At 34.3% G+C, this 16,383-nt stretch overlaps 1 protein-coding gene across 3 annotated transcripts in view; it reads left to right on the top strand.

Annotated features, from left to right (window-relative positions):
• LOC110451579 (sn1-specific diacylglycerol lipase alpha-like) overlaps nucleotides 1-16,383 on the top strand; it is an 80,670-nt gene that overhangs the window by 2,988 nt on the left and 61,299 nt on the right. For all 3 annotated transcript variants that reach the window (XM_021499683.1, XM_021499682.1, XM_021499681.1), the window contains exons 2-3: nucleotides 9,334-9,554; nucleotides 12,231-12,332. In XM_021499683.1, the coding sequence (XP_021355358.1) occupies nucleotides 9,334-9,554; nucleotides 12,231-12,332 (323 nt within the window). The remainder of the gene's footprint in view (nucleotides 1-9,333; nucleotides 9,555-12,230; nucleotides 12,333-16,383) is intronic.

Here is a 16,383-nt window from a genome sequence, read left to right as displayed (position 1 = left end):
AGGTACATGTAAATTATCTGCAGTGTAGGGTAGGTAAAAAGATTGTCCAGGTGAACATTTTTTACTCAACTTTTCTGTTTTGTTCGAGTTGGGAAGCATGCAGTAAGCCAGTTATTGCATGATTTCTCGTCACTCGGGACTTATTACACCCTCGCTTCGCTCGGGTGTAATAAATCCCTTGTTACTCGAAAACCATGCAATAACCTTTACGTATAGCTCTCCACTTGATGAACTGTGTATAGTTCCTACTTCTGAAATGATTGGTAGCCTTCAGAACTTAGACTTTGAGCAGTTTTCATCAATCATGTAAGATTTGAGCAGTTTTCATCAATTATGTAAGAAGTTATCTTTTAATTGTTTGGCAATGATACAAAGCCAAAGTAGATGCCTATCAGACAGTCTGAGACATATAGTGATACAAATATTACAGGAAAGACAGGTAAATTGTCAGGGTCACTAATTCATGCAACAGTTTCATAAGAAAATGTCTTCTAGCTCATGGTCAGGGCCAGAGTAATTATACAATGTATATGCTGTGTATTTGTAGGGTGATGATGAATTTCCAATCCATAGGATTAAAAATCAGTTCTTTTTGCAAAATTTATGTTTAGACAAAAGTTCCTGTTATTTATAAGTTACACAGGGACATAGTTAATCCATCAACTCTGTTTATGGTGATCCTCCATAGATCTGTAATTCTGTGTTTCAGTTCTTTTATGGAAGACTGTAACACAAATATTTTAAACAGATTCATCATTTTTATCAGACTAAGTTGACTGAACCATGGTAATATTCTGTTTGAGTTGGACAAAGGAGGTCCATATTCTTGAGAAAAGGTGTCTGATGTTTGTAGTTTTCATCAAGGTTGAGCAACACAAATTTCAATCTGTTGTGCTTTTATATATATATATATGCAATTTTGCTATTCTGTAAGTATTGATCTGTTTTCTGACAGATTATTAAATATAAAAAATAGAAAACACTTTATTATACAACCCAATACATGTTAAATATGTTTCTTTTGTAAATATTTTTTTTATGATCAAATTTAGACATATTATATACACATCCAATATTTATATTATCTTAAACATCTACAATTTAGTGTGTTAAAATTATATGTAATTGTAGTTGTCGGCATCATCTTTATCTATATTTGGAGACAGCTTAAAATTTCTTAAATGTCAGTTGTCTGTGAAATGTACTAATATTTGCAGACAATCTGTATTTTTTTTTATGGTTACTCGAGCCTGTCTTATGAACCAGTTTCATAACATATAAAGTGCAATGTTAGATTGAGAATATGTTTTATTTGATTATCATATGTGAAGTCTGTGAGACCGTTATGAGACAGTCTCGCAACTTCGATATGATTATATAGTAGAACAGGAGATTTATGGTTATTCTGTCAATTTGATTGAATGTTCGTGAAACCTATGAATATGAGACAGTCTACGGACACAGATAGTGGAACAATGAAATACAATTCCTTCATTTGATTACTGTTCATGAAATCTAGGAAATCAAGACAGTCTGCAGACAAAGATATATAGCATAACATGAGATAGATACTTTTGCTTTATTTGATTAATGTTAGAGGATAGAGGATGTCAGTACCAGCAGGGGATTCCTCCATGAATGATTGTGTCATATACCTGAGCTGCTATGTGCCAGCCTATTGTCATCTTGATCCCAATGTCACACTAGTGGTAGGTTTATATTGTTCTGCCAGTACAGAAAAAATCAATTTGAGATCATAGTGTTTGATTTTTCTGTACACACTGTTTACTCTTCTGATGGCAATATTTGTCCGGGCGTAGTCTCAGAAATTGATTTGCCCTCATGACATTATGTAGTCTTTCTGTATTTTTTCATTATCTTCAATTATTGACATGCTTAGGATGGGAATACCTCTTTACTTAAGTCTTCTGGATTACAAACCTTTGTTTGTGCGATCTTCAAAGAATCATACACTTAAACGCACATCCTCTCAGACATGTAACATGTATTGCTAGGCTATATATCTCTGTTCTGTTCGATAGCTGCCCCACTAGGTTCTGGCCCACAGTTGGTTTTGTGTTGTGAACAAGAACCTGCACCATGTGTTTGATGCAATGGCATGTTGTAAACAAGGCTTCAGTGTTACATCTTTCTTACTATGTGTATTATACAGTGCTGTCTCGAGTGTCTGCATAGTCTGCACATACCTAGTACTCTATTGTGTTGCATTCTCAGGTAACTGGTGTCAGTCACTTAAGTCACTCAGGTAATCTAGTATGGTTGTTGTTCGTCTGTTGTTGTATCCATTGTCCATAAACAGACATATTTTTCAACTTCTCACAATTCTTTTAAAGATATTTAGTGGTAATCATCAGCTGGTGATGTGGACCAAAATCTGTGTTAAGTGCAGAATCTTCAAGAAAACTTCTCCTTTGAAACTTAAAAATTGTCAATCCATTTTCATAATTTCATAAAATCATCCTTAGATGATAAGAATCAGAATTTAAACTCGAAAAGTGACTACTCCTCTGGGAGGTTTATAGAAGGTGACTTCATGGAAAACCTTTCAGCATCTCTGTAAGATAGAAACTGATGGATTTACTCTTGTCATGAAATCAATAATATCCCTGTTCACTATGTCCCACTTTTGGGGTCACCTACCCAACTGAACTTTTTATTCGTTTGAATTTGAATCTATTCAACACAATAAAACAATATAAAAATAAACCTATAAGTTTTCAAAACATGAACTTATTATGAAACATTTTGTTTCTTGTCTAAAGTTATCTGCTAAATGTTGATAGTCTACCCTAAAATTTTCTTGAAGTGCAATTGCAAAAATATGCCTGTGCACATTCACCTATAATATATAGTACATTGACAAGTATTCTGTTGAATGGATGGTGCAAACTAACCACATTCAACTTCTTATCAATACTGTGGCAAAGAAAATGCTTGAAAGTTTGCACATAATGTGTTTGACTCAGTGTTTTGTTAACATGAAATGTCAAATCACAAACAGCTTGGATTCGTCAGCAAGTATAAAAAAGGTGGAAGGTATTTTGTCATGATCAATCCCCAGCTTTTCTATAATTTTGATATTAAAACATGTCCGAATGTTGTAGCCCAGCACTATTACTATAGACTTTAGCTAAAGGGTTGTTGCTATTAAAACATTTTGTATGTTGTGGTAACTGGTCAATAGATCTAAGAGAATTTACATGGTACACATGACTTGAATAATAGTTTTCTAACGGCTGTTGTCGTTCTGACTCGCTGATGACCCTTACAGTGTTTAACAGCGTGGTCAGTGGACAGTAAACCTCAAAAACAGAACTTCATTATAGAACTACTAATGGATGATTGAAAATGAGAATGAAAAAGACAGTGTAGATTATTGACATGCGGTCAAGTGTAAATATTGGACACCTAAAGGAAGCTGTGTCATCTGCAGGCAAGACTAATAGAATCTACCTCCCACCCCCCTTGAGGGTGAGACAAGGAAATTCCAACTCGAGGGGGAAGATTCTTCAGTTGCCAAATTCCATTTTTGACAGGTTTTTGGCAATTATTGAATTAAAGATTGTGCCTCCCAGGATTGAGATTCTTGACATCTCACCTCAAAGGGGTGAATGTGAACTTTTTCGCTTATAATTCATCTACTGTATTTTCAATAAATGAAGACAATAATGGCTTGGGGATCCATTTTGGATACTGTCACCTTGTGTGTAAATATATGCATTCAAGTAGGTCTGCTGTCTGGTCGCAATAGTCATGTACAAAAATTGAATTGGCGGAAGTAGTTCTTATACAGCCAATTGATCTTGAGGTTCTGATCTACTCTCACACTTCACACTTGTTGACAGCTAGTCTGTCTGTCAATGTTTTATTTTCTTCAAATCTGGAAATGAATAGGGCTGTAACGATACACCTATGCCACGATACGATACGTATCACGATATCTACCCACGATACGATACATTTGGATAAGATACAGGATGATGAAATGTTATGCTTCTTGACTTCAAATGCGTCGCCATGTTTGGATGTGTTCCCTGACTTGTAACTTACATCAACGAAATATATGCGGCAAGTGGAGAGTGATTTTCCATTTAGCCGGAATCTAAAATACTGCCAAACAGGCGAGCGAAAGGAAGAGGGAGTTATTTTAAATTGAAGCTCTGTCATGTTGCATGCTTGTTTATGCAAAGTTTTGTAACAGCAACAACTTTTGCACAGCTTTTATCTTACGAGCCAATCAAATTTAACGTTACACATGCATGGTTAAATTCCTGAAGTCAGGTAATACTAAAAACCGAACCGAACCGAAACACGGAAAAAACATTATCGTACACCGAACCGAAGCAATTTAGCACGGTTTTCGGTGCACAGCAGTGTATCATTACAGCCCTAGAAATGAAGTGATGATTTTTCCATTTTTGGAGGTTGGCTCATTGTGGCGATGTTCTAAACATGATTATAATATATTTTCTAACAACATTTCAGTGAGACTTACTTGATGTTTATGTTTCAACTGTCCCAAATCATTCCTCTAGCCTTTTCAAGCTGTAACTTTTTAATCTTTAAAATGTCATGAGTTTAAGAATGAAAGGAATAATTGTGATGAAAATTGAATTGTAGAGATGTTACTGAAAGATTTCAAACAATTTTGGATAAATACTTTGACACCAAAGGCTACCTTGGATTTTACATAGTGACATACTAACCTAATTGCTATTATGGTTGGCTATAGTCCTGAATTTTTACTGATGCTAGGCGTGGTGTAAAAATTTAATTGTCTACATAGAATTGTCCCCGAGCCTTGCATGACTGATGAACCGTAGAGAAAATTCCTGTTTTATCAATACATCACACATACATGTATGATAGTCATATTTTCAGATAGATAAGTCAGACTTAGTTTTTCCTGTAATTTGTAAATTTCATTTTGATGAAATATAGAAAAGCACTTAAAGCTTTGGATCTGATGGATGTATAAACAGAGGATTGGTTTCAGAAACCTAAGCTTGTAAGATTGTTTTAAGGACCATCATCCATGTCATGTCTGAGAGCTAAACATGTATACATGAATAATTCATGAAACGTTGTTCTATACTGGCATGTACAAGTACCAGTGCAGTTTCCCAGCAGTATCTATGCACAAGCTTTAGAAATAATGTCATTGATACATGTTATGTATACAGTTTATGCAAGTAGGATCTTAAATGAGTTTCTTTTTTGTATTTCTGTATCAAAATACATTACCACAGTCATTATAATTCATATTTCAACCCTACTTGCCTCTTCACATATATGTAAAATAAAGAATCCCCCCTCATGGAGAGTCCAACCATTTTTGAGATTTATGAAACAAGTCTTTTCCCATTGGGAATATTGCCCTAGTGTAATTTGTTAACAAATTTCAACAAATTTAATACAAAGGTTAAGTATGAGATACTTATTTGAATTTGTATTATTAATGTCACTATTTATAGCAAATTGTCAAAATGTGACACTAACTTGCATTCATGTCTTACAGACACATTCTAGCTTTCATTTGAACTAGCTAAAATGAAAATGACATTTTTTAAGTACAATTCCTTTAAGTTGGCTGTTTATATTGTCTTCATTGTGATGTCATAAATTACGATGGAAATCTGACTCATTTCATTATCGTTTTATGATGTCACAGTAGACAGAAATAAGTTTATGAGTTCATATTGGCAAATAAATACTATTGACACAGTTCAACAAACGGAATATTATTTAAGTATAGAACTGATAACAGGCTCCATGCAAGTAATTGATTTTAGAAAATCTTTTGTCTACAGGATTTTGGTTTAAACAGGTTGCATTATGGGGAGCATCCATCTGTTAACTGTCCATAATCTGTTTTCTTCAAGATGAATTACTGATCAGTCTTTGACAATAACTAAACCAAACCACTTATGACCAGATCCTAATAAAATTTGGTCATTATATAGGCTTGTATTTTGTACTACTATACAAAGACAATATTGAAGCTCAATAACAACTTTAAGCGAAACAGTCTTAATTGAAGACCACTCAGGAACGTCTAGAGGAAATATGACTTTATCCAATAAAAATGCCTTTAGCTGGTGAAGTTATGTACAATATGTTTTTCCTTTCCATATAACCCAGAAATAATTAAACTTTACTGAATACTATTTTACAAATTGTGTTTTTAATATATATTCCTTCAGCTGGGCGGATTGTCGAGTGGTTAACACTCTGGCCTTCCATGCAGGCAACTGGGGTTCGATCCCTGAAGTCGTCGTAGCATGGATATTCAGAGAAAGTGTTTTTCTCCTGCTCACACAACTCCAACAACCCAGGTGGAGTATAAATTGGTCTGGGGTGGCACTATAAATGATACCGTTGGAACTGGAAGCACGGTCCCACTACAAACAGAACACAATACATCTCCAGCACACACGCAGGCATTCACACATAGGCAGTAGTTAGCGCCAGATAAGGCAGCTCCAGCGAATTCCTCCAAAAATGTATTGATTAATGTATATACTAATTGTATTAATTGTATATCTATGTACTGTAAAGCACTTTAGAATGGCTTATGTTAGCTAGATAGGGCGCTATATCAAATGTTGTAAATTATATTATTATTAGCTGGTAAAATTACTGATAAGTGCTCTACAAATTTGTTTTTCCTTTTTGTCACATCCCAGAAATAATTAAACTACCGAGTACTTCATTACAAATTTAGAGTTTTTCTTGTTTAAAGATTTTCATACATTTTGTTATGAATGCATCAGAAAGATTCAAATTAATTTATCCCTTTGTTAGAAATGTACAATGAGTTTTAAAAGGATGTTAGAATTGGCATGGTGCATTGACATAGTGTTATGTTCCATATCAATGTTACTCTTGTTGATGCAATTAAGTGTCATGTTTAAAAAAATTGTGATATGCTATCCTATTTTTTTTTGCTTTTAAAAGGAACATTAAAGACAGACATTTTGTCTGAGTTTTCATAACATCAAAAAACCTATTAGAGGTGAGCAGTTTTCTGAATGGTTTTGTTAACTTACAACAAAACAATTAGAATAATATTTCTTTCCATTCCTAACAAATAGCTCCAACAAGTCTTTACTATACAGTATTTCTACTTCACAGACAAAAGTTATTTTATTAAGATTTATATATATATATTGATGTGCATATAGTAGTATTCAATAGATCAGTTTCCTCTTGGCCATTTTAAGGAGATTATATATACACAAATTTTCACTTATTCATAAAACCAAATCTACTGTTCGGGCAGTTGGACATGAGATTTTTCTTGTCTCTACTAAAGCTAGGTCACTAGACCTATATTTTGACATCTGACCTCAGTCAAGTAAAACATTTTTAAAGCTTTTCTAATTATATGCTGTTTCATGCTGGATCATCTTACTTGGTATGTGGTTGCCATTAGATCCAGCCAAGACGTCACAACTGAATCTAGGTCGTTAGAACCTATGCTTGTGACTCCTAGTACCTGTATTTCTGAATGGATTGTAATATTCTCATTTGATATCAGTAAACCTAGTATGTAATGGTACAACTAGGAAAGACAGCTGTGTACGATGCACACCAGAGCTATGTCACTTAATCTTATAACCAGTGATTCCCATTTTGAGTGCCTGAGTACTGGTTTCTGGTTTTCTGGATTATTCTGTACTTTTCCATGTAAAATCATCAAACTGCTATAGATATCCTAGCTATATAATATTGGTTATATTTACAAAATGTAGGTAAAAAAAAGTTACACTTTGATGCTATTATGATGATGCCACAAAATCCTCACAATTGGTGCAAGGTTGCATGTCAAAGATGAAATAAAGCCAAGGCATTGATATAAACATGTGTAGGTAATCAGCCAAACTTGTTGTTAGGTATACTATTATAACTGACAACAATCAAACATATTTGTGCCAGTCCCATTGCTGTTATTGTCACAATAGTCTCATCGTATAGTAAGTCACCAAGTTTATAGTATACATGCCAGATGTTGCTATTTTCCCTTATGTACTTTGTCTGTGCTCAAACATGTATTACAGTATAATTAATTGGACTGACAGTTCTAAGCTAGGCTTAAACATTTCCTGTACAAGTAGGACAGCGTTCTTCATGTACTGTACAACAACACAATACCGTCACACACAACGAAGAATGTTCTTGGGAAGAAAAGTAATTAAGAACATAGATTTTTTTCAGCAGACAATTATTTATAGATGTACCAATGAGTAGTTGCACAATGGAGGGAGTTCACATAAAATTGAAGTAAAAAAAATTTCCATAGACCTCGAAATGATATTGATGTAAATATTAGCGTCTGCTTTGGATCAACTTTCTAAGGTTAGAGATGTTTTGAGACTGGTGCATGCTATGTTCAGTGAAGACTGGTCCTATACCTACTTGACCTTACTATTACCAGTAATTGCAAACACATGCTATATACATGTTAATAAATCTAACATTTCCTACATGTGACTCTTCCTACTAACGAAGAGGTTCATTATTCATCTGAATACATACATGCCTCTACCTTTCTCACTAAGTGCATCCAATTGCTTATATGTTACTTAGAATTAATATCACAAAATGTATTCTGAGTAGAATTAATTTATGAATCTAACAAATTAAGTTAATGGTCATAGTGATATTTCCCCACTAATGTGTTGGAATTGAGTAGACCACAATGAAAACAGAATCATATGTACCATACCATCAGGATTTACTACTACATCTAGTATGAGTGTGGGTAGGGCTCAAGATATAGTGTAAGTCAGTGTGTGATATGTTGATGCCATCCATGTAGCTAATTAATTCAAGCAAAATTGTGTTTGATCTCACCAATTACTTTGAAGACCAATGTATCAATGACATTGAAGTTGCATTCAGGTACATGGCCAATGTGATAACTGACCATGATGCAAAACAACTTTTTCAGCAACCTTACACAACAGGAAATATTTCAGAACTTACATATTATTTGCAACCTTTATTAATATTTGGAGGTAAATTATGTAAGTAATGTGAATGAACATCATAATGACCCCAAATATCACTTTGCTGATCAAAATACCTCGCATTGCCATGTGGCAATACAAAATTACTTGATACTGTATTGGAATTAACAATAATAACTTGTCACATTGGGACATAATGCAGTTATTTCTGAAATTATCACTTTAGATCTGGTCATATAATCTCAAATACAATTGTTCTTCACAAATAAAAGTTGCATTGAAAAATTTCTTGATGATTCCAACTTCAAAGCTTGACAGAAAATCTTTTGCTTATTTGCAGGACAGTGATCTTGGGTGTTGTAACCGGGAACTATGACTTCGATCTACACAAAGAATGCAGTGTGGGCCTTGTGAACCTGAAGTACTACCTTATCGGCTACCTAAGCATGCTTGCAGGCAACATTTTGGTGGAGGGTATGATATTCGGTGTGAGCATGAGAGGCACCATCCTCAACCCATCACCCAGGCTGTGCATGCAATATCTCCTGTACTTCAGACTTGGTAAGTTGTTTAATGATACACAGTCTGCTGTTTACTGTAAAAAACAGGATTTTAAAACTTTAGCAGTCTCGTCAATATTCATTTTATAGGATTTGTGGCGTAAAAACATTCTGTTACCTAGAGAAAGGGTTGTATATGTGCTATAACTTAGATTTATGTGTGCTCAACATGTTTGTCCAAAGACATGCATGCTGTTAATGCCACACAGAACTCTTCTCAAACCCCTTACATACAAAATATTTGTCTAGAATCTAGACGTTTTATAAATTGATGTATTCTATATTAAAAGAAGTCTCAAGGATACTGACCCTTTTCTGTATATTAAATGTCAGTGGAACCAGACATTAGTGAGAAAAGTAATTGATTTTTTTTGTTGTGGAATGAGATATATTTGCAATCATTCCAACATGTTAAAATCCCAAAATACCAGACGTTTCATGCATCTTGTAACAGTTCCGTATAATTGTATTTGGTGTGGGCTTTGAGATATAAGCTTGGCAGTATAATTATGAAAAATTCCAGACATTTCCAGCATTATGTTACAGCTCCAGTACAATGCTTACTGTAAGCAATACAAGTTAAATTTCAAAACAACAGATGCAGTGTATTTAATATTTTGTGTGACAGGTCAATGATAATTTTACTTAGAGAATATAGTGGGTGTTGAGGTATAAATCCCAGGATACCAGATATTTCTTGCATCATGTTAGAATTCACTATAATTTCACTTATTGTTTGCATCAAAGAATGCATATCAAATTTTGGACAATCATGTGATGATGAATTTTGTTACAGGTTTTTTTTTTTTTTTTACCAAAATAGAAAATGACATGCATTTCATTGAACAATTGCAACTAACAAATAAGTCCAAATTTGAAGCATCTGAGACAACCAAGAATATGGAATCATATCTGGAGTGCATCATAGAACAGCGCGGTAGACAGTAATCCCTATAAACTCATTGCAGTAATGTTAGTGCACCACTGCCAGGAGAATTAAAATCTTCTCAATGTCAAGAGGAAGCGATATTTATCTTCCATTGCATATCAATTTAACAGTTTGAAGACTCTGATAACTAATAACTTATTTGATATTGATTTATAGCCCTGGGCCTATTTCATGTGAACATATTTTGTCAGTTCTGCATAATGTGATCAGCTTCTGATAGGTTTTACAGAATACTATATAATTCCCAAATATCAGATATTCCTTCACTAAGTTACAATACAAAGGATAGCAGATGAAGCAAATGATGCCTACACGTTATATGATTTTCCTTCCTTGATTTACAAATATAAAATTACTCTTTCTTTTTCAAATTCTTTAAAGAAAAAAACAATTATCCTGTCCATTTTAGTTAAAGGGTATGGAATTGGAGATTGTTGTTTCAATTGGTATTATATCTATGTAATATAGAATTTTCAAATGTGTCTAATTTTAGATTCAATACAGTGTGATTTTTATGCCCCCGCCATAAAATGGGGGGCATATAGTGTTGCCCATGTCTGTCTGGTCCCGATTCAATGTAAACACCTGTCCAGTCGCGTCGTCGCGTCCCGATTCAATGTAAACACTTAGCAACTCCATTCTTAGACAGATTTTGGTCAAACTTTATACAAAGGTACAACCCTCAATAAAATGGGGGGGGGCATATAGTGTTGCCCATGTCTATCCCATCCCGATTCAATGTAAACACTTCATTCTTTGACAGATTTTGGTCAAACTTTATACAAAGGTCAAGTATGAGTATACTTCAGACATCAATGTGTTTCAGGGATCCAAGGTCAAGGCCAAGGTCATACTTGCTATATATAGAAAATCATCAACTGATTTAATTTAAACACTTAGCAACTTCATTCTTTCACAGATTTTGGTCAAACTTTATACAAAGGTCAAATATGGGTATACCTCTGACATCCTTGTGTTTCAGTGTTCCAAAGTCAAGGCCAAGGTCACTTGCTATATATATAGAAAATCATCAACTGATTCAATTAAAACACTTAGCAACTTCATTCTTTCATAGATTTTGGTCAAACTTTATGCAAAGGTCAAGTATGAGTATATTTTGGACATTGTTGTGTTTCAGAATTCCAAAGTGAAGGCCAAGGTCACTGTTGCTATATATAGAAAATCATCAACTGATTCAGTTTATACACTTAGCAACTTCATTCAGTATGTTATGGAGATGGTAATAACCCATTCAGAAAAAACAAATGAATATTAAAATCAATTTATCAACTTTAAGTGTAGTACCTTGTGTGTCTGCATGTTTTAGGGTATCGAGATCAAAGTGGTTGTAACTTTTTATAGAACACTGAAACTAATTCCACATGGCAGCGGGGGGGATTTTTATCTTACAGACATTTTTTAGTGTTTTTTTCTGCCAGAACTAGCCAATTAGACCATACAATAATCAAATGGTGATAAATCGATACCTTTTTTCACGATAAAGGTATAAAACTATGAACCAGTGGTGTTGTGATGTGAAATCTATGAAATAGGATCTGGTATTTATAATTGACCTGAACACATTATCTGTGTGATGAATGTTTTATTACCATGATAACATATTTGGGTTATTCCCCAGGTAGAAGATACCATGTTTGGTCATTATAATGCTCATAACAAAGCGTCTCCGGATTTCTGACATATCTTTATTACACTACTTTACTATAGCAATCCTACTGGTGGAGCTTGCGTGGCAGATCCTGGGAGTGATTTGGATGGCACAGCACTACCATACATGTGGGCCTGTGGTTCCTATGAAGGCTGCATTAGGTGAGCTTCTCCTCTTATCCAATAAACCTTAACAACTGAAGCCAGAGCAACTAGTGGGATTCTCCTACTTTAGCCATGGTGGTAGATATCATTTTGTGTCTTCTGAACAATGATGTTATTTGAGATTTTCTGCGTCCTGACTTTCCGAACGGTGTTCCATTATTTAACAGAAATAAGTATAGATCTGAAGCCATAGTTAGCTCCTGACCACTGAGTAATGATCGATGTACTTTGATTGCGACAGATTAAGATGAAAGGACTCATCTTTGTATAGTTTTTTTCCCTAAAAATCTCAAAGGACTTCAGACATCCATATAAATCAAAGGTAATTGTTGTCCTCTCGGATGATAAAAAGAAATGGTGTTTCCAAGTGAAAGCAACTTGTGATGTATTTCACATGACATTCTTTTTTATATTCGTCTAAACGGTTCCATTGAAAAAAGTCAGAGATGAGGTTATAGCTTTCTGTAATGACATTTCCTAAATGTGCCTTAAACATTGTTTGCTAACAAATGATCATTCCTATTCACATTCTTTGTGTTTTGATTGGTAAGGACAAAAAATGCTTGGAAAGTATAATAAGTTTACCTGTCAAAATTTTGCTTCACACAAGTTACTGCACATGTGTAAATATTGAACTTTGATAAAAAATTCNATTTTTAAAAATTTTTTTTTTTTTTTTTTTTTTTTTTTCTTTATTCATGAAATGATAAGATCAGAATCTATACTGAAAAAAGAGGTGGTAACCTAGGTGCTGTCAGTGACAGGGCCATAAGGGACCATAGAGTGCAAAACCTTTGAACCTATGAAATTCATAGGTGGATTTTCACCAATATTCCATAAAGTGATCCTTAGATGATGAGAAACAGAACATATACTCAAAGAGAAGTTTTCACTTGGATTACTGCTCAGACCCATGTGCCTCTTGTACTATGTCTATATTCAAATTGTCGTCTAAGGGTGGTCGAGTGGTGCAGTGGATAGTGCACTTGCTTTTCACCAAGGCAGCCAGGGTAAATTTTCCAATCCGATGTGAAATGGTATGGGGGTCGACTGCCCGACCTCATGAGTTTTCTCCGGGTACTCCAGTTTCCTCCAACATTAAGTACACTAACACGTGGGCCAACAAGAGTGAATAATATTAGTTGAAATAACTTGTTTCATAATTGTTGTGAAATAGGTAAAGTTTTTTATGTTAAATTGTTGTGATGTAGCATCAGGTACAGCTTTGTGATAGTCCATAGTCAAATACGATTTTTATATGTATTCATACAAACCAGGCAATTTTTGTTTGATTTGAGCTACTAACATTCCAGATAACATTATAATAGTAGCCAATAGCCATAGAAAACTTCTGTTATTGAGTTTCAGTATTAATTTGCAAGAAAAAAAATTAAAGGACTTATTTAAGCATTGGTAGATGTCCAATCCTTTTGTTTTCCCAATCCAATTTATCAAAATGAGACACAGGGAAAAAAGGAGAAATGATATCCATTTCCAGCTCCAATGTAGCCTTATAACATGATAATTAAATTCAGTTACAAGAACAACACATACACCATGTTTTACAAATTAAAGATACTGTGGATGATATTAGGGCTTTGCGTTTTGCCTGTAATCTTGGTGCTGTTTTAATTTCCGTTTGAAGTAAAAGTAAAGGAAGTTTTATTTCAAAGAATTAATTGAATTTGCAAGATAAATTTGTTGATCTTATGGTAAACCAAATATTTGATTGGTGTCTAGATTTATTTCCTTAAGGCAATAACTTAGAAGGTATTAATCAAGATAGGGAGACAGCTGACTGTATGGAGATTTCAAATGTATGAGAGATACCACCCAAAATACTGTAGTTGAAGTCTGGTAATTAAGGTCTACTATCATTTTCAGAATTCTTTTTGTGTTTATCTCACATCAAGACAAACTGATTTTAAATATGTCCTCTGGTCACTCTCAATGGAAGCTAGCTGACAGAAGTTAATGTTTAATCTGTTCCCTTCTGGACCGCCGTAGGGTCTAAAGCATTTGACTCAATTTGAACCTAGGTAAGCTGGTAGATGTGGGTTCAATTATAACAATTGTTGGCTAAATTTCTAATTTATCAAATTAAAATAAAGCAGAGAGCATAAGTCAGTGTGAAGTGCATTTCCTTCCTTACGTACTTATTAATAAGTATAATAGTGTTAACATCCTGACCGGTCTTGTTATCACTAAACAACATGCCTAAACTAATTGATGTGTATTAGTGGATTTTTCACCCACACTGTCGGACAGTTATCAATCTAAAACTATACCTACACCTCTGGAATTCACAAATTTTATTAATGTTTTGCCAGATTGTAATTGTCATGATGTTGTTATCCAATCTGAACACGATCCAATCTTACGCTTAGATTTTGGGATGTAATGTTCATTACTTTGTTACGCAAGGGCTATGAAAATAGGAAATGTTTTACATTTTATCAGAAGAAGTGCTTTCTTTTTATTATCTACATGAGTGCACACAAACTTAATGACTGGGAAATGATGTAACATTCTGTACTCAGGGAGCTAATTATAAACATTGTAATTTAGCATCCAAACTTCTTTGATACAATGCAGTTCTAGAGATATTTAGGTCAGCTGTATTAGGGATGAAATACCTGATTCTGATAATAATCTAGCTTATTGGATATCATATTACATGGGTGGTTTAGACACTTTTCAATTCTCCAACTGACAGGAGTAAGTATTTCCAGAACTTACATTGTAGATATTTAGGAAAACTCGAAATAGCAGAAATAGCCACATGTTTCTTTATTAGCCTTTAAAAACCACAGTACTCGTGTTAAACCACAGATAGATACATGAAGTCTGTGTATGTTATTGACATTATGAGATTACATGGTGCAGAGTCTCTGGTCAGCCTTGAGATAATGGGTTGTGGTGGCCGGCGCTTTTGGCTGGGGAAGAGATACATGCTTGGTAGAGTGTTAGAGTATTACCAGATGATCTCATTAGGCACAACCTGTTATACCCATAAAGTCCAATACACAGGATTCCCTTCACTTTGAGGGAAATGAAACAAAGAGCATGATAACTGTTATTTCCTGTAGAATAAGCAGAAAATGGCTGGGATAAAATCTTTTATCTGATATTGTATTAATTTGCCAGGTTTTATATATCTGTTATTTAACAAGCTTTCTCAGTGTTTCAGATTTTTCTATCTGCAGGCAGTTCAAAATGGGTTTTATAGTTTTTTGGCTTTGTTGCATATTTCTAGGCCAAGTGTTAATCCTGGCAAAGTTCTCTGTCTCAAGGGAATATCCCATATTGAATCGTTTATTGATCTTTCCTGGAAACTTGATTACATGTGTAATTGTCACATGGCATGGGACTACACTTGACCTTAAAGTTCAAATGACTTGGCTGGAAAACCATTTATTCGACCCATAGGTCATCATCAGCCTGATTGCATTGGACGTAGAGATGGGTTTGAATTACAAGTCATCCAATTACAATCACTTGCATATATATAATAAGTATACTATGAAGTAATTGAACTTTTACTACAAACAGTTGTCACATAGCATACAAGACACTCATATTTAAACTCAATTGTCAGATTGTATTATAATGGTTATATGTAATCACAAACTTGGCCTACATATTGTAGAGGTTAATCCTACCTTTAGCTACCCTAGATTTTTGTGCCTTTCCCTAATGTTATTATTGGCAGTTAGTGATATAATGCTTGCACTGTTAAGTCAGAACCCCTGCTCAATATAATCATGGTCAAATATTTTCCAAAAAAATAATTGCCTCACCTACCTACCCCTATTCTTTCTGCGGGTGATAGAGGAAACACAAGGAACTCTGTTTTCGGCCTGAAATTCATAGTCACCAAGTGGACAAGCTACAATTAACTTAGACAGTACATGTATCAGCAATGTCACATAAAAGTTGTAAAGTCATAGATTTGACCTACCATACCTGTCCGATTGTACATCAAATGAAACTAATAAAAGTCATCAAATTTACGAACAGATCAAATTGAATGCCTTCTGATAATTAT

This window comes from Mizuhopecten yessoensis, unplaced genomic scaffold, assembly GCF_002113885.1.
Source record: "Mizuhopecten yessoensis strain PY_sf001 unplaced genomic scaffold, ASM211388v2 scaffold6135_1, whole genome shotgun sequence".
Lineage (NCBI taxonomy): Eukaryota > Metazoa > Mollusca > Bivalvia > Pectinida > Pectinidae > Mizuhopecten > Mizuhopecten yessoensis.
This window is presented reverse-complemented; position numbering and strand designations above follow the sequence as displayed.